The sequence below is a fragment of the Phodopus roborovskii genome, unplaced genomic scaffold, assembly GCF_943737965.1.
Source record: "Phodopus roborovskii unplaced genomic scaffold, PHOROB, whole genome shotgun sequence".
Taxonomy (NCBI): domain Eukaryota; kingdom Metazoa; phylum Chordata; class Mammalia; order Rodentia; family Cricetidae; genus Phodopus; species Phodopus roborovskii.
The window spans coordinates 1,566,017-1,590,029 of record NW_026126585.1 but is presented as its reverse complement, the minus strand read 5'-3'; the positions used below and the strand labels follow the sequence as shown (position 1 = coordinate 1,590,029).

At 38.1% G+C, this 24,013-nt stretch overlaps 1 protein-coding gene across 1 annotated transcript in view; it reads left to right on the top strand.

The window, feature by feature from the left end:
* LOC127236381 (contactin-associated protein like 5-1-like) overlaps positions 1-23,390 on the top strand; it is a 159,895-nt gene extending 136,505 nt beyond the window's left edge. The window contains exons 10-12 of the mRNA XM_051204006.1: positions 14,202-14,420; positions 20,483-20,554; positions 23,072-23,390. Of these exons, the coding sequence (XP_051059963.1) occupies positions 14,202-14,420; positions 20,483-20,554; positions 23,072-23,268 (488 nt within the window). The 3' untranslated portion in view covers positions 23,269-23,390. The remainder of the gene's footprint in view (positions 1-14,201; positions 14,421-20,482; positions 20,555-23,071) is intronic.
* The last annotated feature ends 623 nt before the right edge of the window (positions 23,391-24,013 follow it).

The following is a 24,013-nucleotide window of genomic DNA, read 5'->3' as shown; positions in this document are numbered from 1 at the left end:
GATTGAGTTTGTAAACAAACGCAGATTGCCTTCACTCCAAAGATCATCAGTACTTTGCTATAGTACTCAGTATTCAGTGAAAAGCACAGGAGGCACGAGCCTAATTCTACAGTGTGGAGAATTAGAGACAGACATTAAATGACTACACAAATGGAGAAGCTGTCACGTAAAAGCTGAGTGAAGGTGAAATATGGACAGAAGCAGTTTTGGGTTGCTGGGAGATTGCTGCATTGGATGGGGTCTCCTTCATAATTAAGGTATTCAGGGTGAGAATGTGATGTTAAAACATTGGTTGGCATGTGCCTGGCAGTAGCTATAAGGACTTAAACTTTAGTGCAGCATTTAACATGCAACAGATAGACAACACACGGTTCCAAGAATCTGATACCAGGCATGGAATACTGCGTTGTCTTAACAGCATAACCATACTCTGTTTTGTAACACCCTATGAGTTTGAGGGTTATGAATGTGAGCTGCTCCTGCTGGGCTAGGATGGTTTAATAGGGATATTAGAGGAGGGGCAGGTCACTTGTCATAGTGTAAAGGATCCACTCCACTGTGTGTTTTCTCAATCAGGCATGTGGAAGTCAGGTAAACTGTAGACTATCCCCACACGAACTCTATGTCAGGGAGAAGAAAGTTGGACCTCGAGATGGCAACATCACTTTCAGGGAGTTTAATGGAAAAACCCACCGTATTTGGTACAGCTACAAAGGGAAAGAGAAATAGACCTTAGCTGCAAAGACATGAAAAGCCAGTGTTCTTATTTGTTTGACTGTGTGTGTGTGTGTGTGTGTGTGTGTGTGTGTGTGTGTGTGTGTGTACAAGTGCATGCACAAATGCATGTGTAGATGTCCATGCCCACGTATACTGGACTTGAAGAAGCCAGCAGTCAATCTTGAGTGAAAGGTTCTCACTGGGACTCACAAGTTATTATAGTGGGCTGGCATGTAAGCCCCACCCCCACACACTTCCTGTCCTTTCTACCCCAGTGCTGGTTTTACAAATTAACACTTCCATCCCTACCACAATTTTATGCATGCTCTGAGTGTCAAATTCAGTTCCTCATGCTTGCTTTCCAGCATTTTACCCAGTGAGTCACCTCCCCAGTCCTTTTCCTGGTGCTTTTAGTCAGCCTTATGTAAGGGACATCTTCCATCTTTATTTTTATAGATTTAAAAAAGTCTCCAAGAGATAATTTGTAAGGGAACAATGTTAATAAATAGGAAAGCTGCATGTTCAAGCCAAGGATTCTGATTTATTAATGATAAAATCCTGTTTCTGGAGAAAGTGCTATATAAATGTTTAATTGAAAGAAAAGATGAAAAATAACATTTCAGAGAGTGTTTATTAAGCTACCAAGTATTAATTTTCTTTATTAACAGGACACTGTGACATTTCTCAGTTTGAAGGTTTTGTATTATTTTTACACTTTAAAACCTGGCACACTTCCTGGCTTCCACTGAATTAAGAGTGACCATGTGCCCTTGTTCTGAATGATGGGCTGACTATAACAGGAGTCACTAGTATTTTCCAAAAGGCTGATTTGGCAAGTATGTACATCTTTGTTCTTCGTCTTATGCCTGGAAAGGAAGGAATCTCAAAAGTCATTTTATAAGGAAAGAGATAAATGGTCTAGTGTGTGGAGAATGAAACAAAAATCTAAAGAAAAAATAAGGTCTGAATGTCTGGTAATATATACAGTCAAAATGAAGTACTAGATCTGGACTACCTAGTGTTAGGTTCCTATTAACTTAGGCTAAAAGAACCATGTATTCAGGCCCCTTTAACTGCTTTTCCTGGTGCATTACATCAAATGTCACAAGAAAAAGACAATTTGTGACTTTTATGACCTATGGAATCACATGAGAAAAAAGAGGAAAGATTTTTTTTCCATTTAGACAAATTTCCATGCTCTGAATTATGTTAACATATGTGTTTTAAAACAACAGAGCAATGGTGACGTGGAGGCCAGAGGTCATCCCACAGGAGTCACTGGTCCCACTGAGAAGTCAGTGGATGCATTGGGACACGGAAATGTGGAGGTCCCTCACTGTGACTAAAGTTCAGCTGTAGACAAAACGTTAAACATCCAACACAGAGAGATGCTAGAGCCCCAAGAGAGGTGTGTAGCTGCAGATGGCTGTGCTCTAGATGGGAGAGAGAGAGGCTCTGCTCCCGGGGCCTCTGAGATGACAATCCTTGTGTGCTTCTCTGCCCCTGTTCTAAATCCTGAGCTGAGCTGCAGCCTCTGTACAGACAGCACAGCCAAGGCTCTATGCTTGTGTTGTCCTCAACCAGCAATTCCTATTTACACTATGAAGCATCCATCTAATTAATCTTAATCAATAAAAAAGTAGGAGTCAAATATTAGGGTAAGAATGTGGGAGATTAGAGAAGCAGGAGCAGACACAAGTTGCCTCCTACCTGTCTCCTTCATCCATCCAAAAGGGGCTGAGATCCTGTCTCCACCCTACTTTATTACATCCTGTCTGCACTCAGCTTCATCACTTCCCATCCACCTCCCCAGTGCTGGAATTAAAGGCTTGAACCACTACTGCCAAGCTTCTCTGTTTAAGCAGTGGCCAGCTCTGACCTCCGATCTCCATGCAAACTTTGTCAGAAGACAAACAAAATCACACAACACACTCGTTCCAAACATCTTATTCTGAAGTCTCCCCAAAATGCCTTATCTTATAAAGACACGTCGAAATGCGTGTGTAAAAGTCCAGGGAGAAGACTCAGTCGGTTAAGTCACTGCCATGGAAGAAGGGGGACTTGAGAACAGGTGCTAGCACCCCTATATAAGCCAGCTGTGTGTCTGTGACCCCAGTGCTGTGGGATGGTGACTATACAGGAGGATCCCTATAACTTTGATTGAAATTGGGATAATGGCTGTACACCCATAAAGAAGAAGAAAATGACTGCAACTTGTCCCCGAAGAGGTAAAAGTGTAGAAAGAGGCCGCATCTGATTGTGTCTCCAAAATCGAACAAGCTGATGATCTCCAGGTTCAGTGAGAGTCCTTCCTTAAAAACTTTAGTGGAGAGTAGCCAAGGAAGGCAGCTGATGTTGAGCCCTGCGCCCCACCCCCCACCCAACACACACACCATCTACAAGAAGAGCACAGTCAGCAATCATCAAACATGATTAGCTCATTAATTTCCTGGTCAGTTAAACTTGGCTTTCCTCAGGAGGAAATGAGATTGGCTCTGTGGGGGCACACTTTGTGGGAGGTTAATGAGGTCACGGAGAAAATGTTTACCAAATTTTGAGAAAATTACTTAAAGTAGAATTTCATTTCAGTCAAATAACACAAGACTTTGAGTCCCTGCGATTGTCACACCAAGATCAGCTGCTTGGCTGGGCTCAGCCTCCACCAGATACACTGAGAGGGTTAACACTTCTTCTGAGCATCCTGTTCTTTCACTTTGGGTACCATGATTGATTGTGTTGATTGTCAACTTGAAGGACTCTCGAGTCACCTTAGTGACACCAGCTCTGGCCATGTCTGTCGGGTTACTGAACAAAAAAGAAGAAACTCGTATGAGCACGAGCTTTGTCTCTCTCTGCTTTCTCACTGGGGTTGTAATGGGACCAGAGGCACGCTTCAGCATATAGAGTGACGCTGCCCACCTCAAAAATAAATAAATAAAAAAAGGAAACTATAAATTCCCTCAGAGACATTACCAAAATGTATTTCCTAAGTGGCTATAGATGATGCCTAGATTATCATCAATATTAAACAACACATATCCTGTCCCTTCTACCTAAATCTGAACTCGGTGAAAGGATGCTTGTTCTTCTCTGATGTCTGATGCTCTAGGGAAGTTTACAATATAGGCAGACATCGAGGGTTGCTTCTTGTTGGTTTCAGCTGTAGTTCTCACAAATTGTCTTGGAAAACATCATGGTCAAATGTTATCTTCATCCACATAATATTCTTCTACTTTTTAAGGGACAATCCTATACATACAGGAATAGGTTTTTTGTTTGTTTGTTTGTTTCCCCAGAGGCTGTATTCTGTTTCCTCTAGTATTACCAGGCTAGTTCATGAGACATGTGCTTGCTTTAAATATTCTCAGTTCTATTTATACAAAATAACCACTTCTATATTTGAAAACCCATTTAGATATCTCAAAATTGCATGATATTAAAATATTGACAAAAGATCCCAGAATGTTTAAAAACCCCTGAATTATGGAAATGTCCCATTTTCAATGTCATGGCTGGACTAAGAAGAAAAAGTGTCATGGCCTACACAGTAAGAAGACATCTACAAAGTCTCTGAATGTAAGTTTTGATCACCCAATTTTGAATAGACCTATGGGTTGAGGCAAACTCTTCTACTCGTGTACATGTATGTATGTGCCCCTTCATGTTAAAGGTAAATGTTAGTATCTTTGTTAACTTCTCTACCGTATTTTTTGAGGCAAGGTCTCTGGCTGGAGCAGGATCTAACTGATTGGCTAGACTGTCTGCCCTCCTGTCTCCCCCACCGCTCACGTGCTAACAGATACTCCTTGCTGGTATCAGTTTTCACATGTTGCTGGGGATACAAACTTTCGTCCTCACGTTTGTGTGATGAGCCCTTTACTGAGGGGCCCATTTCCAGGCTACACTTTCCTTTCTCTGTTCTCATCATGTGACACATGGGACTGCATAATCACTTCAGTCCAGCCTGAGAATGATTTGGTCTCAGAGGGGCCACACTGACGTTCTGTGTTCTGAGCTGCCCATGGTTATAGGCACATTGCTATTTGAGATTAGTCATCACTGTTGCTTAGATCGTGTACCTTGAACTTTTGTATAGCACATTTTAATGAATAAGATCTACATGACTCCATCTCTAAGAAAAGGAAGGGCATCAAATCCCTAAAAGTGTTTAGCATGACAATCCCCCTTAGTGGCTTCTTGTATCTCTGATGTGAAGTTCCAATTCAGGCCAGTTGCTAAATTCCTGTAGCTCACTTGAGCCTGTGTATGGAGTTGCTATTGGGACATGAAATGCCCTAGTTTTGCTCATTCACTTTTAAAAAATCTAAAACAGGCTGTTTCACATTGTTCTCTTGGGGCAGACAGGAATTTTCCTGTCTCTCTTCTCTTCTGTCATCTCTCTGTCTCTGTATGTCTTTACCTTATTTTCTTATCTCCCCTTCAATAAAAATTTCAATATGAAACAAACAAACAAACAAACAAACAAAAGAGTCCAAAACAGGAATAAACCAGTTCATTGTCTTCGTTCAGCTCTGATTTCATGCTAAATCAATAAAATATGCCTTGGGAGGAGGAAATCCTTTTGTATCTTTAATCCAAAGGAGTGAATTCTACAGCCACTTTTAAATATTAGCATAAAACCTCAAAACTAATTTCTCTATGGAAAATATACTTAACGCAGAGTAGGTCCTAAGAGAATGATACCTAGAATTTTAAAATTTAGTCATGTGGCTAATGTCTCTGCAATTCAGTATTCACTGTCTTATAGCCACTGAGGTGCCATTGCATGATGCCTGTTGCCAGGCAACCAATTAATATGTGCTCAATTGTTCAGCCAGTGAATTGGGAAGTTGAAGTAATAGGTTTTCAAAGCTAGACTTTTAAATATTTTCTTTTATGTTTTGTGGTTATAATTACATAATTTCTCCCTTCACTTTCTTGCTTCCAAACCCTCCAATATACCCCTCTTGTTTTCTTTCAAATTTATGGCCTTGTTCTTTTAATAATTGCTGATATATATATATATATATGTATATGTGTGTGTATATATATATACATATATATGTATATGTATTATACACATATAATATACATTTACAGATTCCTAAATTCATCTTACTCAATCTGTACAATGTTACTTATATGTGTTTTCAGAGCTGGATATTTGGTTTTGGATAATGAATTCATGTACTCTTACTTACAGAAAAGTATATTTCTGGTCTCAGCCTTTCTTGGTTCTGTGTAGGTCATTATTTGGGGCTGAGGCGTTTTGAGATTTCTGTCCTTATTAAGCTAAAGTTTAGGCAGTCATTTTCTGAAACTTTATGGAAGATATTCTGTACTTTAACTTACTTGTTTTGTTCCTTCTTTCCATATGATATTACATCTATTGACCTATATTCTATCTATCTAATCTGTTGTCTATTTTTTCATTTATTTATACAATAAATACATTTACCTATGAATCTAATTATAATCATTTTAACTAAATAAAAGATATAAAAGGCCTAACATGTGCAATACTGATTCCTTTGTACACTCCTACAAATGTTTACTTAGCAATTTCTATGAGCAAAAGTTTCCATTTTCAAAGAAATTAACTCATTACTTGTATACAGATTTGCCATAATTTCTTCATAAAAAGTATCAACTATAATAGTTCATAAAAGATGGACCAATAAACATACAAATATAGGTAAGAATGGAGTAGGGGAAAATGAACGGGACTTAGATTCATAAAATATTATGAGGTCAGTGTATAAAATTAGGAGTTCAGGAGCCCTGAGAATTCTTGAAGAAATGACATTCAAGCCTCCACATGGAGGAAAACATACCACTGGTAGAGGAAGCCTCCTTTGAAGCATCTCAAGATGCAAAGAATCTGTACTTACTGTTTGTATAACAAAAGCAGAGGGTGGCCTGTGTAAACCAGAATTACATGACCATCAAAATTCTGAACATAAGTCACAGGATATAAGAGAACAATATTCTATGTTCATTCTTGGACACATGGAAGGAAACCAATGAAGTTGTAGTAAGAACAAAACTTGTCTCATCAAAGAAAGGTCCAGGCATTAGTATGGATGTAAAAGTAAAAAATCCATGTTTTTAATTGGCCAGATGGAAAACACTTATGTTATAATGATATCTATACTCCTCTTGAGGCTGCATTACAGTTGCTAATAGGAAGTAGGGTTTGTTTGTTTTTATTTTTTCCATTATTTCCCATTACCGGAGTAAAGAAGACAGTTTTCCTGTGAAGAATTGAGTTCTTGATGATAAAGGTAGAAAACTAGAAAGAACAGGCATTCAACAAGCAGGAAGAAGACAGGAAATATGGTGAAGTAAAATAGTGCAATGAATTTAGGTTTTAGGAAGCTGCCTTGGAAGATGGAGGATCTCATCCTTCGTACTTATCTCTCCAAAATCATCTTTGCCTTTCTGATTCTTTTTGGTATGACCCTTTCTGCCTTGACATGCTTTGTTTCATCCTTTGAAAGGTTTAACAATTATTTCATGTTTTAACTACTGCCCTCCTTAGCTTCAGCAATAAACTGGACATAGACCAGTCATCTAAGAAAGTCTCGCTCAAAGGCTGTCCAGATCAGACTGACCCGTGGCCATGACTAGGAGACATTTTCTTGACTGATGATTGATTCAGGAGGGCCCAGTCTACTTTAGGTGATACCATTCTTACAAAGATATTTCTGGGCTCTGTAAGAAAGTTAAATGACTATGAACTCAAAAATCACACAAAAAGGAAACCAGCTAAGCATTCTTCCTTCACGGTTCCTGCCTTGAGTTCCTACCCTGATTTCCTTCAGTGATTGATTGATTGTGGATTTAAAATGCAAGCCAATTCACCTCTTTCTTTCTCAAGTTGATTTTGCTCACTGTGTTTATCAATGAAATGGAAAACAAAAGTATGAATATGTCAGCTCAACTACATTTATTGCAATGAAAGTTTCTTAAGACCGTTGTGTGTCATCCTGTGAGAGTCAAATTTCTATTCAACCTAGATAGGAAACCCATGGCAGAGCATAGTAAGGATCCCACAAAAGTCCAGCTTAATGAGCATGTGAATTTATCTGGGTTACTTACAAGAGAATATGAGTGAGGGGTTAATAACAGGAACATGTAGACTGAAAAGCAGGTGCATCCCACCTCATACAGAATAATAACCCGCAAAAGCTGCATCCCTGAAAATCCCACACTATCCAGTATGATGACTTGTGAAGCCTGTATCCCTGAAAATACCTCCACATCCAGAATGATGACTTGTGAAATTTGCCCACTGAAGATTTCTATACAACTTTCAGGAAGATTGATTGGTTAGAGTCACCTTACCTTGGCTATTGTTATCATGTAAACATATTAAGTTTTGTGAAATTCTTATACATTTGAGATATTTTGCTTTCTGAGACTTAAAGGTTCTATTTATATCCTGAGACTCAAGGAGCCTCCTACAGGAAAGGAATGTTTCAAATGCGAAATAGCTACACTACACTAGTGCTTCTGAATATATGGGCCATGAACCATCTATACCATAATTGTCTAATCATATATTTAAACATCTAAATGTTTTTTTCTTATTTTATTTTTCATGATTGCCTTACTTTTGTACAGAATAATCTTCACTAGTCAGGCGTTTTATTATAACCAAGGGAGAATTTAGCTTTTGTATTATTACACTTTTCCTGTACCTCAGAGAATTTCATACATGTATATAGGAGAATGCAATCATATTCCCACACTTACCTTCTTCAGTTAACTTCATATCCCCATAATATGTTCCTTCCCAAATTCAGGTGTGGAAGGGAAACAAATTCTCTTTTGAGACTGTTCATTTGTAGGTTCCATTGCTCCAGTGGATGGCCTAAGCGCCGAAACCTCTTCCCATCAGACATCTGCTTGCACAAAGACTATGAAAATTATTATTAATTTTCCTGGGGAGCTTTCATATTCTATGCCACCCCTTGCCTTAGGTGTGCCAACATTTCCCTCTGTCTTCTCACAGCCAGGCATCTGTCTCTTCCATAAGATATATCACCTGAAACCATTACTTCTTAGAAAAAGGAAAGTACGCTCATATCTCCATTTATAACAGTTACCTTGATTCATATTTTATCCTTGTACAGCATTTTACTTTTCTAAGCCAGGGTCATGTGGCCCTGCCTGGCTTGTTTTATGACACTTAGAGATTCAAATACTATAAATGACTTTTGACATATAGCAAATGTCATGTTACATTGCAAAGCTAAGTCTATATTGAGCAATTTGTGACCTCTTCTTGGACTTTTTTAAATGATAAAAAATTACACTAAAGCTGCCTGAATAGATTAGCACTGTTCTTTTCTCCACATCAAAACTTGCTGACTACTGTGCATTCAGGCTACGACTAATTTTGTGCTTCATTCTTTGGCTTTGTTTACAATTAAGGTGAAAAGTCAGATTTCAAAATACCCGAAAAATGGCCTGGAGAGAGACCTCAGTGGTTAGGAGAACTTTCTATTCTTCTATAGAACAGCCAGTTCAATTCCCATCACTCATGGTTGGTGGCACATAAACAAATGTAAGGGTCCTCTTAGATCTCTGTGAGTACCTTTCACAAACATGGTAGTATGAATTCAACACACACACACACACGCGCACACACATAAATATAACAATAAAATATTTAAAATGACTGAAAAAGTTAGTCTTTCATAAATTATCAACTGAGTCATTCAAAGTTTGACTAACGTTTATTCAAATTTCCCAATAAGGATAGCAAATGTTGCATTTCAATTCTTGGGTATTATATTCCTTGGATATATTGAAGGGATATCAAACTTAGGCAAAGTAATTTGAAACTGACAAACAATAGAAGCAATAAAGATAATAGCATGTCTGACACTACACCATTAAGAACAGGCATTTAGTATGGTTAGATGTTAATCAAAAAAAAAAAAATCAAAATTTCAGTGATGGTGAGCAATTTCAAGAATTCTATTGTATGTTATGGTGACTAAAGATAATTGAATCATGTTGTGAGCCAGTTGGGTTGGCAAGAGCCTGTCATTATAAAACCTGAGAGACTGGAACAGGAGAATTATGTTTCAAGATAATCTGAACTGTCTCAAACAAACAAAAGAATAAGTAGGCCCACACAGAGAATGTGCTATTCATTTGAAAAACAAAAAAATGTAAGAATGTATTTTAAGTGTTCTTATTCCCAGATAAAGGCAAAAGTGTGAGCTATAAACACACTATATATGAATAGCTAAGTGTTTATGTGTGCACGTGTGTGTGTGTGTGTTTGTATATATAACTCACACTTTCATGTATATCTGGGGGGTAAGAACATATATATATATATATATATATATATATATATATATATATATGAAGTATATATATAACATGTGTGTACATACTTGAACATTCATATGGAGGCAAGAGAAAAATATCAACTACGGTCCATTATATCTCCTCAGCTCATTCCCTTGAGACAATTTCTCCATTTATTGAAAGCTTGTCTTAAACTCTACACTGGCTGGCCAGGGAGCTTCCAGAATCTGCTAACATTAACCCTAAAATTCTGGTGTTAGAGGCAAAGGCTTTGAAATCCAGCTTCTTTCATGTAAGCCATGGGAATTCAAATACAAATTCTCAAGTGTATGTAATAGACATTCATATTTATATAGCTATCTTCCCAACCAAAATTAAGATGTAAAATGACCACTCCATGCCATGTGACTCCATCATGTTGGGCTTCATAAATGCATATTAGAACATGTAAGCAAAAAAATTATAGCCACCAAAAATGCATTTATGAACACTCAGCTAAGATTTACAGGTATTATTTTATTCTCCTAATCTTTTTGTGGCAGACACGATGACCATTGGTTGGCAGAGGGTAAAATCAAACCTTAGAGATACGGAAGAAGTTCTTTGGTATTCTAGCAAAATCCATCAGCTTAAGTCTACCCAGTGTCCCATATTGCTTCACTGTCAGCATTTCAGGGCAGGGGTAGACACGGTTATTTGTTATTGTTTGAAAGTATGTTCACAGAGTGCAACTCAAGTCTGTTCCCAGTTCCCAATAAGGAAGTTAGAAATGCTTTTTGTTTTTTTTTTTTTTTTTTGTTTGTTTGTTTGTTTGTTTTTCTTTATAGATTCTCGCCTTTGCAAATGGTAGCACGTTTTATGAAGAGAAACTTCATGGTTCTCCTCACTTGAACTGAAGTCATGTATATTAGGAAATCTTGAGAACGGAGCATTACACTAGTATATTCGGTGGTGAGATTTAGATATCTGTACTGCATGCCTGGGAGAAGCTACTTTGTCAGTTGCCTTTGTCTGACTTCTTTGGCATCTAGTTCAATGATAGCCTCACCACTCAGATAAGCTGATTATAAAATATATCCTGTCTTGGATACAAAGTTCAGTGACTTGTGAAATATTTGTCCAATGTATTGAGCTTTCCTTAATGTTGTGACCTTTTTTATGTATTTTATGTAAATTTATTTCCACCATAGCTTCTTGGGGATCGGATGCCCTCTTCTGGCTTCTGTAGGCACTGTACCCATGAGTGTGTACAAACACACATAGACATGGAATTCAAAATGGAAATAGAGCCAGGAGGTGGTGGCAGAAGTCTTTTATCCCAATTCTACTGCAGGAAGAGGCAGGTGGATCTGTGTGAGATAGAGGCCAGCCTGGTCTGCAAAGAGTGTTCTAGAACAGGTTACAAACCAATACAGAGAAATCTTGTCTTGAAAAACAAACACAAAAAAGAAAAGAAAAGAAATAAAAGTTAAAAAAATGCTCCCATATTTTATAGTGGCTCCTTAATGGTTGATAAATATTGAAGATTTGGAGGAACTAATTATTCCCCACTTACAGGTTTATAATACGATGAGAGGTAAAATCTTTTAAATTCTCCTTTATGGGATTTTTGTTTTGTTTTACCATATCAGATAACTAATTACCTGAGCCCACTAATAGAGCGTGTTGTCTTTATTATTATTTTATACAAGCTCACTTTCTATTATTGGTGTGTGTGTATATGCACATGTGCAACAGACAAGTTTGGTGTTCTTTCTCCATTGTGGGGTTTTCAGATGGAATGAGGTCATCATACTCAAGGATAAGTGCTTTTAACCAACTGAGTCCTATAACAAGAGTCTGAGTCTACACAGTAATTCTTTTCAGAAATCTCTCATCATCTGCAATCTTAATGTGTGTGCAACAAACATTCCCAGAGATCTCACTTTATGTCACACACATCTTCCATTATGGAAAGAATGCCACATTCTAGCATTTCATCCATATTTTCTCTATGTGCCTATGTCCGTACAAAGGCCTTTGATTTGTGACAATCTCTATAGGGATATCCTCCTTGGATTCATTCAGACTTCCTTCCAGTTAGCTCCTGGAATGAGAAGTGGCACTCTTTCCTTAACTCTGAAGGCCTCGTACAATGAAACATGGCTTTCCACTACTTTGTAATTCTTCAGTACCAGGATGTGATTCCAGTTCATACTTCCCTTCTCTAGTTTTTTGCTTCTGTATCATTCTGCCCATCAAACACTACTCATCAGTGGCTAGTTCCACGAACTACCAGTCAATAACCACCATGTGTTCGACATACCTGACTTGACAACCACTTTAATGGCTGAGCCAGATCCTCAATCCAGACTCTTTTCGGTTATTTGGATGAAACCACTGTATCTAGTGGGGCCTTTAAGAGTGAAATAAGGAAGTAAAGAGCAGAATCATAAAGGAAGTGTGGGAAAAAAGGCACAGAGGAATGCAGCAACATTGCTTATCATGAAGAAAAGCAAAGGAGGCTGGGTCGGAGCAAAGACTGCAGCTGGACATCCAGAAGAAATATGGACATGCTTTTAAGCCCAATGAGCACTGCCAGGCCTCCAACCTACAGAGGTTAAAGATAATGAATCTGTGTTTTAAGCAATTTAGGCTATTTAAACCGTTGATAGTGCATTATATTGGCCACATGAAATAATACTGGTTTTGCATATAAGAAAAGACAAGGGACAAGCTCTTTTTTTGGTGAACATTGAAGGGAAAGAGTAAGGTGAAGACAGAAGTTAAGGGGGCTAGAGAGATGGCTCCATGGTTAAGAGTAGAGGACCTTAGTTTTGTTGCTGGCATACACAAAGGTAATTATTGCTTTGGGGCATCTGACACCCCCATTTGTCCTCTACAAGCACACACACACACACACACACACAAATACACTTGGGTGGAGATGAATAAGCACACATACACACACACTCACACACAGGAGAGAGAGACAGGGAGGGGAATAAGAATAAATCTTCTTAAAAGAAAATAATTAGAGGAGAAATAGGAGGGCAAGAATTACTAAGAACTATTAACATCTCATTTTCTACCAAAAAGTCCTCACATCTTTTCCTTAATGCTCCCAGAATAATGTATTCTTAGAGTTCAAGGAAGACACTGTTTGACCATTTATGAATCAAAATAAAATTATAATGTATGCTGGTAGGTAAGAAAATCCCTGTCCCTCTTCCAGAAACTAAAAGGCTTATCATAATAAAATAACCAGTTGAACCATCTAGTTATGTCGAAACTATTATACCTTAAGAAAAATACTGTTCATTATGCATTGCAGTTTTGTGTAATTGCACCATAGCAATTTGTTCAAATGATCCCCTTTAAGAAAAGGAATGAGATGTCTTGAAGAAAATGAGACATTTGATCTTGCTGTGAATCTCAAATGATTGCATCTTCATCTTTTTACAAAGACTAAAAAATATCCTAGGAATTTGAATATGTTCATAGGCAAAAAGCCATCTACCCAATTAGTTCCCAATCAGTACGATAAAGAGAAATGATGCAGGTAGAGATGCTTACTCCTACAGTCTAGTCTGATGCCTGAAGACAACAAGCATGGGCATCTCTAGGAGATACATGTTCATTTCTAATCCTTTTGCTTCCTTTTTATTATTTCTCCCTTGTTGGAATTGTGAATCAAATGTTGTAATAAGTGTTGTGATTTGCTTGTGTTAATCACTTACAACCATAGGTAAGTAAGTGATGAGGAGAGAGATCCAAATTCTTTGAAATATCTAGCATTTGATGAGAGTATGATACAGCTAGATTATCCTTTCTATATTTCATAAATACATGGATGAAAAATTTGAAGCTTGAAACAAGTATCAAAGCAGAGATAGTCATAACCCCTTTTAATGAGATACAGTGGAATCCTGCAGCTGAGATGTGCAAGAGAGATATCTATAGTTTCCTTATTCAGAGAATAACAAGGGAGTTTCAATCATTTTAGTTAATGCCTGCTGTAAATGTGCAGTTCATATGAGGAAGAGGGATATATGCATACTTTCCTTATGCAAAGAATAACAAGGAAATTTCGGTCAATTTTGTTAATGGGCAAAGAAAATACATAGAACATTTTGAAAACCTCAAATCTGTGGTTCTTTTTTACTTTTTTGCAGAAACTCTTGGGTTGGATCCAGAACTTGCTAGAGCAAACACCTTAGGTTTTGTTGGATGCCTTTCTTCAGTTCAATACAACCACATAGCACCATTGAAAGCAGCTCTCCGCCATGCCAACATCGCACCCGTGACAGTCCAGGGGACCTTAACAGAATCCAGCTGTGGCTCCATGGTGGACTCTGATATGAATGCAGTGACCACTGTGCATTCTTCATCAGGTAATTCCCAGAAGATGCTCTCTTGAGTTTCTATCACTAACAACACTTCTGCTATCCTATAGAAATAAAGAGTTGGCCAGCAGCACTCAGCTTGTTACTTGTATGATTATAAATGGTTACATATTGTAACTTGACTTCTCAATTATCATATCTATATTCTCAATACACTCTGATGGAAGCAAATTATAGGATAAAGGTTTATTCTGCTTCACAGTTCAAGCATTCAATCCATCACAATCGGGAACTGAGATGATAGGAGCTTCACATATCTGATTATGTCACACATATAATCAGGGTACATGATGTACACATGGAAGTATTCATGTCATTCTCTATTTATACAGTCCAGGATCCCTGAGGGAGAGATGCCAGCTATAGTGGGTAGTTGCACTCACCTCAGTGAAGAAATCAAGATAATTCCACAAATATACCCAGAAGTCTGTATCTCAGGTGATTTTAGATTCTGTCAAAATGATTACTAACAATAACCATCACACAAACTGGTGAATAAAAATAAAAAGAGAAGGGTATGAACATTAGAATACTAATTACTTTAATTAATAATACATTTTAAGTATGAAATTTAACAATATATAGATACTGTCCATTTAGGTGATTGAAAATCAGTAACTAACAAGTTAAAATTAAAATTGACTACACATACCTTTACTATAATTATAGTTTAAGGGATGGACAGTTTTAATTAATGTGAAGTTCCATGTAGAATCAGGTGCATATACATAATATGTCTGTGCATTAGTCACTATTGTTTAAGTGGAAATTGAAATAAGGATTGAAGTTTTTAAGGGGCATTAAAACATCAGAATAGTGACTTAGATAATGCTAACTTTAGTATGATGCTCTAGATTTTTGGAGGAAGAAGTAACAAACTTACAGACATATGAAATGTAAAATGTTATAAAGTGTATGTGTTATACAATGATTGCTTTTTATTGAATTAGTAGGAAGGGGGCTGGAAATAAGATTCAGTGGCTAAAATGCTTGCTATCCAATCAGGAAGACCAAAGTTAAATCCCCAGGCAACAGATAAAAAGCTAGGTATGGCAGTGAGCATTTGTAACACAGTGCTGGGCTAAAGAAAAGATACCTGAAGCTTCCTGGCAGGCCAACCTATCTGAATTAGTGACCTCCAGATTTAGTCAAAGATGTAGTCTCAAAACATGACAATCAAAAAGATTAAAATAGCATCAGAATTAAAACTCTCACCTCTACACTGGAATAACACATGTGTACCATCCACACAAATATATAAATAAATACATAAATACATAGTCTGCAACAAATCATTTTACCTAGTTACACTGTGTGTTTATGTGTCTGATGAAAGGTTTTATCATAAAAACATATTTGTTCATGTTCTGATCTTGTTTATTCATGATAAAATTTGTATTCTTTAACCAACAAAGCCCAAGCTGCTGTCAAGTATCATTATGTTTGGCTCTCAGTTTTGTTTATGTCTTTTTTCTTTAGATTCTGAATATTAGTGAAATCATACATTACTTTTCTTTATTATAGCTGACTTATTCCACTTGATCTGATATTGTTTTCATCCACATTCTTTTTAAATGAAGAGATCATATTTTTGTGTGATTAACTAATATTCCAGTGTGTTTATGTGTTGTCATGTGTGTGTATGTGTATGTGTGTTTGTATACACTTGAACATATATCTATGTTTATAGAAGCACAATTTCACTTTACAACCATCTATTTATACTTTAGTTGCTTCTACATCTTGGTTATTGTGAATAACACTAAAATGGTCACAGATTATAGACAGCTATAGTAATCACAGTCCCTAATTTCACATTATATTTGAAAAGCATAATAATCAAAATTATATATTACTGTCATTGAAACAGATATAAAGACAAAGGCAAAGATTAGAGAACCCAGAAGTAAATATAGGCATGTTTGGGAAGCACTAGAGAAAAGGATAGTGTCTTCATAAATTCCCTGGGGTTAGCTAAGTAAAAGAAAATCATTCAATTGGATCATTGTCTTACTCTATAAAAAATACTTGACCTAGAAATCATTACTTGGATTATAAGTTTTGAAACATTAAAACTTTCAAAAAACTATAGAAAAAATATCCTTGATATTAGTTTTGAAAATGATGTATTAATATGAGTAAAATGCATATAGTGAAAGCAAAAATTAATGAGTGAGTACAGTGGCATCTAAATAAAACTGGCTCTGTACAGCAAATGAAATGATAAATAAAATGAAAAATAAATGTGTGCGCCATGAGCAAAGATTTCTGGTCTCTCTATTTCTTGGTAGTCAATACATATTAATTGATTTAACTCAATAGGAAGAGAATAAATAACCTTGTTAAAATTAGAAGAAGCATCCACATGTACATTTTTCCAAAGTGACATAAAAATGGCCAATAGAATAGTACTACATGAGAAGTATGACAACATGAAAATTACCAACACCATCAATCATCAGGGATGACAATTTCTGCGACAATGGAATGTTTATCAATCTCAGGATAGCTGTTACCAAAAGGCAAGTGGTAGAAGTTAGAAAAATGATTCATTACTGATCTCAGAAAAAGGGAAATGTGTGTGTGTATGTATGTGTGTCCTTATTAATGAGCATGTGTCACCCATCTATCATATATTCAGCCATCACCGTCAATCAATTAGTCAATCTAGCTATGTATTTATCTTACCCACATAAAGAGGCATGGAGGGTATTCAACAGCTAAATTAACTGGGGGAAATGGGAATAGGGACTTGATTAGATCCTCTCTTTGAAGGAAGTGAATCAAGACAGGGAAGCTTGAGCCCTTTAGGGCTGGATCTGTTGCATAACTTTGAGCAAACTTGTGCTATGGAGATTACTTCTGTCTGCCCCGTAGTGATCTCTGTGGTGTTTGGTAGGGAGGGCACATTTACTTGGGAAGTATGAGTTAGGAAGCAGGGTAGATGAAGATGAAGACTGTGAACTGGCAGGTTTGTGTGTGTGTGTGTGAAAGGCATGCCTATGTATAAAGCATTTACTGCCCCTAGGAATTAATTAGCCTAGCACTGTGTGACACTATTCCTGGTGAGATGTGAAAAAAAAAAAAAAAGTACTTACTTCAGAGAACTGATGAGCCTTACTAGGGTCATTTACTGGACTATGGGTGATAGGTCACTCAGTGGAATAGGAATTATTCAAATACAGCTTCTACTCTAAAGCTTTTCCAAACATGGATGATGGTTCATATAGGCTGAAACTCTGGAGCTCACTCCAAAAGTTTTTGCAGCTCAACAGGTAAAAGAGTACATCTTTCGGGCAGTCTTGCTAATCCCTGTCCCATTCAGGCTGCTCTGTCTGAGAACATCCCAAGCATCTTGACTGATATGAGAGTGTCTATAATCAGTCCTTACTACTTATATAAGCTTAGGAAAGGCGGTCCCTACCTAACCTGTTAAGTTTCAGGGACTTACTGGAGTTTCTGAGTTTACTTGCTGAGTATTAATGACCCTCCATTTAATTCTGAATCTTAAAAAACTCCTTTGCAGGGAGAATGCACCAACTCCAAGAAAATTGTTTCACACCCTGGCCAGCAAGGTCTCCAAAAGAGTCATAAAATTCAGAAAAAAGTTTTAATTCATTAGTTTACTTCATTTATTCCAATATATCAGTATTCAGCTATAGACTGATATCATATGACTCAAATTGTTCATTGACACTCTCAGATGGCTGAAGACCATTCTTAAAGGAAATGTGTAAGTGCCATTACATATTTCTGGTGAAATCTAATATGTTTAGTTCTGGGTGAAACTCACCTCGGCTTAGTTGTCAAGCAATGTCTAATATTATACTTTAAAATTGGAGTCCTTACCAAATATAGATATGCAAATATATATCCACATATATTATCAAATCATTGACAGAAAAATGGTAGCCAGATAAATAGATGGACAGATAAATTGTAGGTAGATAGATCTTAGACGGCAGGTGGAGGATGGGTGGATTCACAATTGAGGATGTGTTTATGTATTTAGGCTAAGTAATTTAGTTTTGAAGGAGGAAGAATTAAATATATAAGATTGATTTTAAAATATAATATTCAGTGTTGATCAGCGATGCAAAGGTGACACTCTTGAAATATGTTATCACTGTAATAAGGGTTACTTTGTAGAGCCTGATCATCCACAATACTACTGAAAATGTTATCTTGGCAGATCTGAAATGTTTTCTCTGTAGCTTTAGTAAACACTAGAGAATTAGAAGTAATGAAGCAAATTAATATGTATTAACCTATCAACATCAAAACATGTTAGAAATGGAGAAATCTGGGTTAACATCAGAACTATGTTATTTATAATGTTAAAAGTAGTGCATGGACTAAATAACATTGGAACCAGTATGATCTGTTGAGTAAAAGGAAAGATGTGAACTGTAGACAGTTAAGATTTTGAGTATTCATGGAGAAGCATGAGGAATTCCAGGAAGGAAGCTTGGCCTAGGGGTATGTCAGAGTAAGGAAGCTTGTGGGCATGGAAGGTAGACTAGCTAAATGTTTGCCATTTCCCCCCCACCTTGCTCCCTCCATGACTCTCTGCTTCCTTACTTTCCTGCTGCTCTCTCTTCCTAGCTCTTCCATTTCCCCCTGTCTCATTTTGACTCCCTATGACCCAAACTCCCATCTTACCTTTCCCGACTCCTTCTTTATCCCTCTTTATTTCCTTCTCTATTGAAGAGAGGCATGTGTGGGTCTTTCTCCTCTCTGAAGACCTTGCATAGACATGAAAGACATCTAAACACCTGTTTTCACCAAGAGATCCTTTATTAAATGGTGGCAAGATGTGGCTGCTTTCTGCCTCACGAAGAAAAAACAGCAGCAAATGACCTTACAGGGGTCATCTTAAGATGGGAAAAAGAAGAGTTCTGTGTTATAATTTGCTATGATGCAGTGATATATTTTGATGGGGAATATTGATTAGATGAACCAAAGGGGGGATTTTTGATTGCTGGACTTTGGTATTCATTTTCAGAAATGAGTGTGGCATAAGAAAATGTCCAAATAAGGTAACAGAACTTGAGGGCTAGCTTTAGGGATGTAATCTATGGTTTACAAAGGAGAGGGAAGTGGGAGCGGGTAAAGCCTGCCAAAGCCACATTTACTAGATGCTGGCCTCTGAGGGCCCTTTACTTATCCTCTTCCTCCCTGTCTCTAGCTATCTCATTCTTTGTCTCATGTTTTCTCCATCCCTCCTTTCCTCTCTCCCTCTCTCCCTTACTTCATGTCTTCCTATATCTCTGCTCTCTCATCCTTCCAAGTCCAGCATATAAGAGATGCTGTCTTAAAAGAAAAATAAATTGGACAACAGCAATGGCTCAGAGATTAAGAGTATACCCTGGACAGCTGCTCCTCCGATGAGGGTTGCTCTGAGGAACTAATTCTTCCCGTCTTTTGGAACCCTGGTCAGTAGACTCAGGTATTCATGCAGTTCAAGGGCACACTGAGGCACAGGGGAAAGGGTGAAGCAAAGTGCAGATGTCATTCTTAGGAATTCTCCAGTAAAGCAGATGACCAAGCAGATGACTGAAAGTGCACACACCAGGTACAACACTAACAGCCTCAAGGTCATCTCACAGCTTACTGTAAGCTACTGAAGACATGAATTATGGCTTGTAACCAGGACATTTTATTCACCTTTAAATATTTGTGAAGTGTGTGTATGCGTGTATCATGAAGCATGTGTAGATAAGAGAACGAGGTTTGGGGAGTCAGGTTTCTTTTTCAACTTGTTTTAGAGGACCTCTTCCTTGTTTCCCTACCTGATCTGCATATGTGACCAACTACTCCCTCACTGGGAGTACAGGTCTGAGCCCCAGAATTCAGCTTGAATGTGGACTCTGGGACTGAATGTAGGTCCTTATTTTAGACGCCTTTTACTTAGGTCCCTTTCAAAATGCTGGCTCCTATTTCCCTGCAGGAATCGGGTTACACCACCCAGTTGTACATTGTGCTGTGTTTTCTCTCCCTGCGCTTGAGACAAGAGTGAAGTTTAAGTTTTGGATTTTTCTTCTGTCTAGATCCCTTTGGAAAGACAGATGAACGTGAACCCCTCACAAATGCAGTCCGAAGTGACTCTGCCGTCATTGGAGGTAACTTGTCTTCATTACTGAAAGCAGCGCCCCGTAGTGAGTGACTAAAAAGTGACATAGTGATGGCATGGCCATGTGTGTCCCGCCCATCGTTAGGGGGCGGGGTTAGCAGATTGCTGGTTTCCAACAGTGTCTATGATCCTTTGCTCTGCAGAAAATTGTTTGAAGCCTTCCCTTTGTGATTGTCTAGCACCCAGAATCAGGTATTGTCTGTCCAGCCCTTATCTTCTTCATGCATGGTGCAAGATTAATAACTGACTCTTCTCCTGTGCCCTCAGCTCCACGGCTTCATTCTGCCCCAGATGCAGCAGGCAGCATTACACAAGCCACAGCTTCTATAATCTTTCTACTAGCCATTACAATAAACTTCAAATTTTTAGGAATGTGAGTAATTAACTCTCAGACAGACAACACAATTATCACATGAATATTTATTTCCCTAGCAATCAAACTAGGCCTAGCACCCCTACACTCTTGACTACCAGAAGTCACCCAAGGAATCCCATTAAAAACTAGCTGCATTCTGAGCCAACAGCTGGAGTATTTACTGACAGACAGGCAGCCTGCTTCTAGTTGTCGCTTCTAAAGCCCTGACAAAATAGACCCATAAAGTTACATATGGAAAGAAGTCACAATGGTCAGACAGATGGAGGGGGCTGCAGTCATTTTTGGGGTTCCTTTACACAGTGAGTTGGGCTAGATCTAATGAGCAGGGTGAAACCCATGTGGCTGAAATGCCAAATCCAGCAGCCCATCTGGATGTGGATGTAGACTTTGTCTGCTCTGCTTATAGCTCATTTGCCACCACCTTCCCTTGCTTTACAGTTTTTGAGCTGTGTTGGCTTCACCCTATCACACTCTTTACTCTGTCTCATGTCTAATGCCCTGGAGGAGTTTAATGTACGCCCCCCCCCTTCGTGGGTCTTGCAACATGGAAAGTGTCCCAAGTATTGTTTAATGTAAGATGCCTGAGATGTGGAAATCCATTCCCGTTGGTGACATATAACCATAGCAGGCGCCTCACCCCTGCCTTCTGGTAGCTTCAATGAAGGAATCCACACCATATGGAGTTCTTTAAAAGTCGGCAGGAAACATCCATTTTACCTCTATTTAATCAGCTCTAGTTCTGGGTCAAACCTGTACTAAACACAGAGATTCAGGATGAAAGATCCAGTTAGTGCCTTCCTGGTTTGAGCAGAATGGCTAGGAAGGAGATGGGCAAGCAGGTAGCAATAACCGCATAGAAGCTGCTTCCAAGAAATGAGAGCAGTAGGACTTTACCAGTCCTACTGGTAGCATCCCAGAGTAGGAGGACCTTGATTTTTCTTTAAAAATCAGTAAATGTCATCTAGAATTTTATAACACTTGCTCTTCTGTAAGTTTTCATCGGTGAGAAATGACTGTGGGTTCTGGCACTCCCCACTCATTGGCAAGCTCCATTGAGTCACTCTAGGAATGGGAAGGTTATCACAGCCCCACAGGGGATCCTGGGCAGCTTGCCCAGCTTCCAGCCTACAATAACCCCTTCAACCCAGCAGTGGAAAACAGCCAACCTCTTCCACATTGGAAAACTATAGTTCATGATTGAAATTCATTCATTGCCAGGCAAACTAAACTATCAACTTCGGCATTTTATTTTGCCATGTTCTGAAATAGTTGGGAAATGTGTTATACAATAAGTTTAGAATATATGACAAATAGAAGTGGTCTAAATTATCACAACTTTTAAAATTTTGGTGGAAGATAGTTCTATATATTTAACTCTCTGGTATCTATCCACATAAACATAGTGAACAATAACCAATAACAACTTAAGGAATATGAAATATGTGTATGTTTTTGGAAATTATATTATTTTGGATGACCAAAATGTAATTGTTTTGTTGGTATTAATTACTAATTTCATATGCATGCTGCTTGTTACGTAGTTTCTTCATTTATTTGTTTTGAAATAGGGTATCACTATGTATCACAGGATGGAGAAATGGAAGAGACAGAAAGAGAGATCTTGCATCAAAACAAAGTGGGAGGCAAACATAGACTCCTAAGTTGTTCTTTGACATCACCTATATATACATTCAAACACACACACATACACAATCATCCTCCCCCCCCCACACACACACACGGTTGTGGAGGTGGCATTTAGATCAAGGAATTCTTGGCAAGGATTGGTGTATTTAAAATCTGTCAAGTCTGGTTTTGATCCCTAGCAACAAAACTAAACAACTCAGAAACCACACAAATCCTCTCTTGTTCTAACTCCAATGGTTATTCTTAGGCGGTCAGCACAGCCTTCTCAGAGAAAGAGCCTTTCTCCCTTATTATTCTGCTTTCAGAAGTTTGGTTGACACTGAAGGTTAAGGACTTCAGTGCAGGCCTTTATTTCTGAATACAGAGCACATTTGTGTTTGTATTTTTGCTTTATTGCTTTTTCCCTCCCTCCAAAGCATGTTCTTGTGTAGACTGAATTTTCTCAGTGACAACTTTCTTCTCTTTGCCCTCTTTGTCCTACAGGTGTCATAGCCGTGGTGACATTTATCACCTTTTGTGTCATTGGCATCATGACCCGCTTCCTCTATCAACATAAACAGTCACACCGCACCAATCAGATGAAGGAGAAGGAATACCCAGAGAACTTGGACAGTTCCTTTAGAAATGACATTGACTTGCAAAACACAGCCAGCGAGTGCAAACGTGAATATTTCATCTGAGATGCCACAGGGTCATTTGTTCCTCCTTTTTTTTTTTTTTTTTTTTTTTTTTTTTTGTGGGGTTTTCCCTCTCTTTTTCTCTTCTCTTTCCTGTCTTTTAGTTTAGGTATCCTCTTTATCTCTTTCACCCTAAATTTTCCAAAACACACCCAAATCCACCAATAGCATTGATCTCCGTTCCCCAGCTCAGGAGATCAGGTAGCTGTGGCTAATGCAGTCCACGGACATATGCATCATTGTGAACGTGACCACCAGACACACAGACTTCACTATTGTAAACAAGGAACAGACGTGTGTGCACACAGGCACATTTGATATTTGTAGCTGAGTTTTAAACTTCACTCTTCAGTTTCTCAGGCACTTGGTCTTACCAGCTTCCATTAGACGTGAGCTCTGGGGCATTTGCATTGACACTCTGCCCAATACCATATTGTTAGGTATTATAGCTTGAGAGGGGAAAAAGGGTGGGTTTGTGAAACAGAAAGACAGAGTCAGATAATTCTTTAAGCAAAGAATCTATTGGGGAGCCCAATAGAGCAGGAGGAAATGAAGGAAAGTAATCCACCTAGAGAAAGCAATTTTTGTTATTTTAGGTCTCTTGTGATAGGGTAGGGATGTTGGGTTACATTTTCCCACAAAGAAATGCTTCTGAAGCAGACATCATCTAGCCAGACTTAGAGACAATTTTTGTTGTTGTTGTTTTTAAAATTTATTTCCCATTTTATTTTGTCTTGTTTTGCATTGT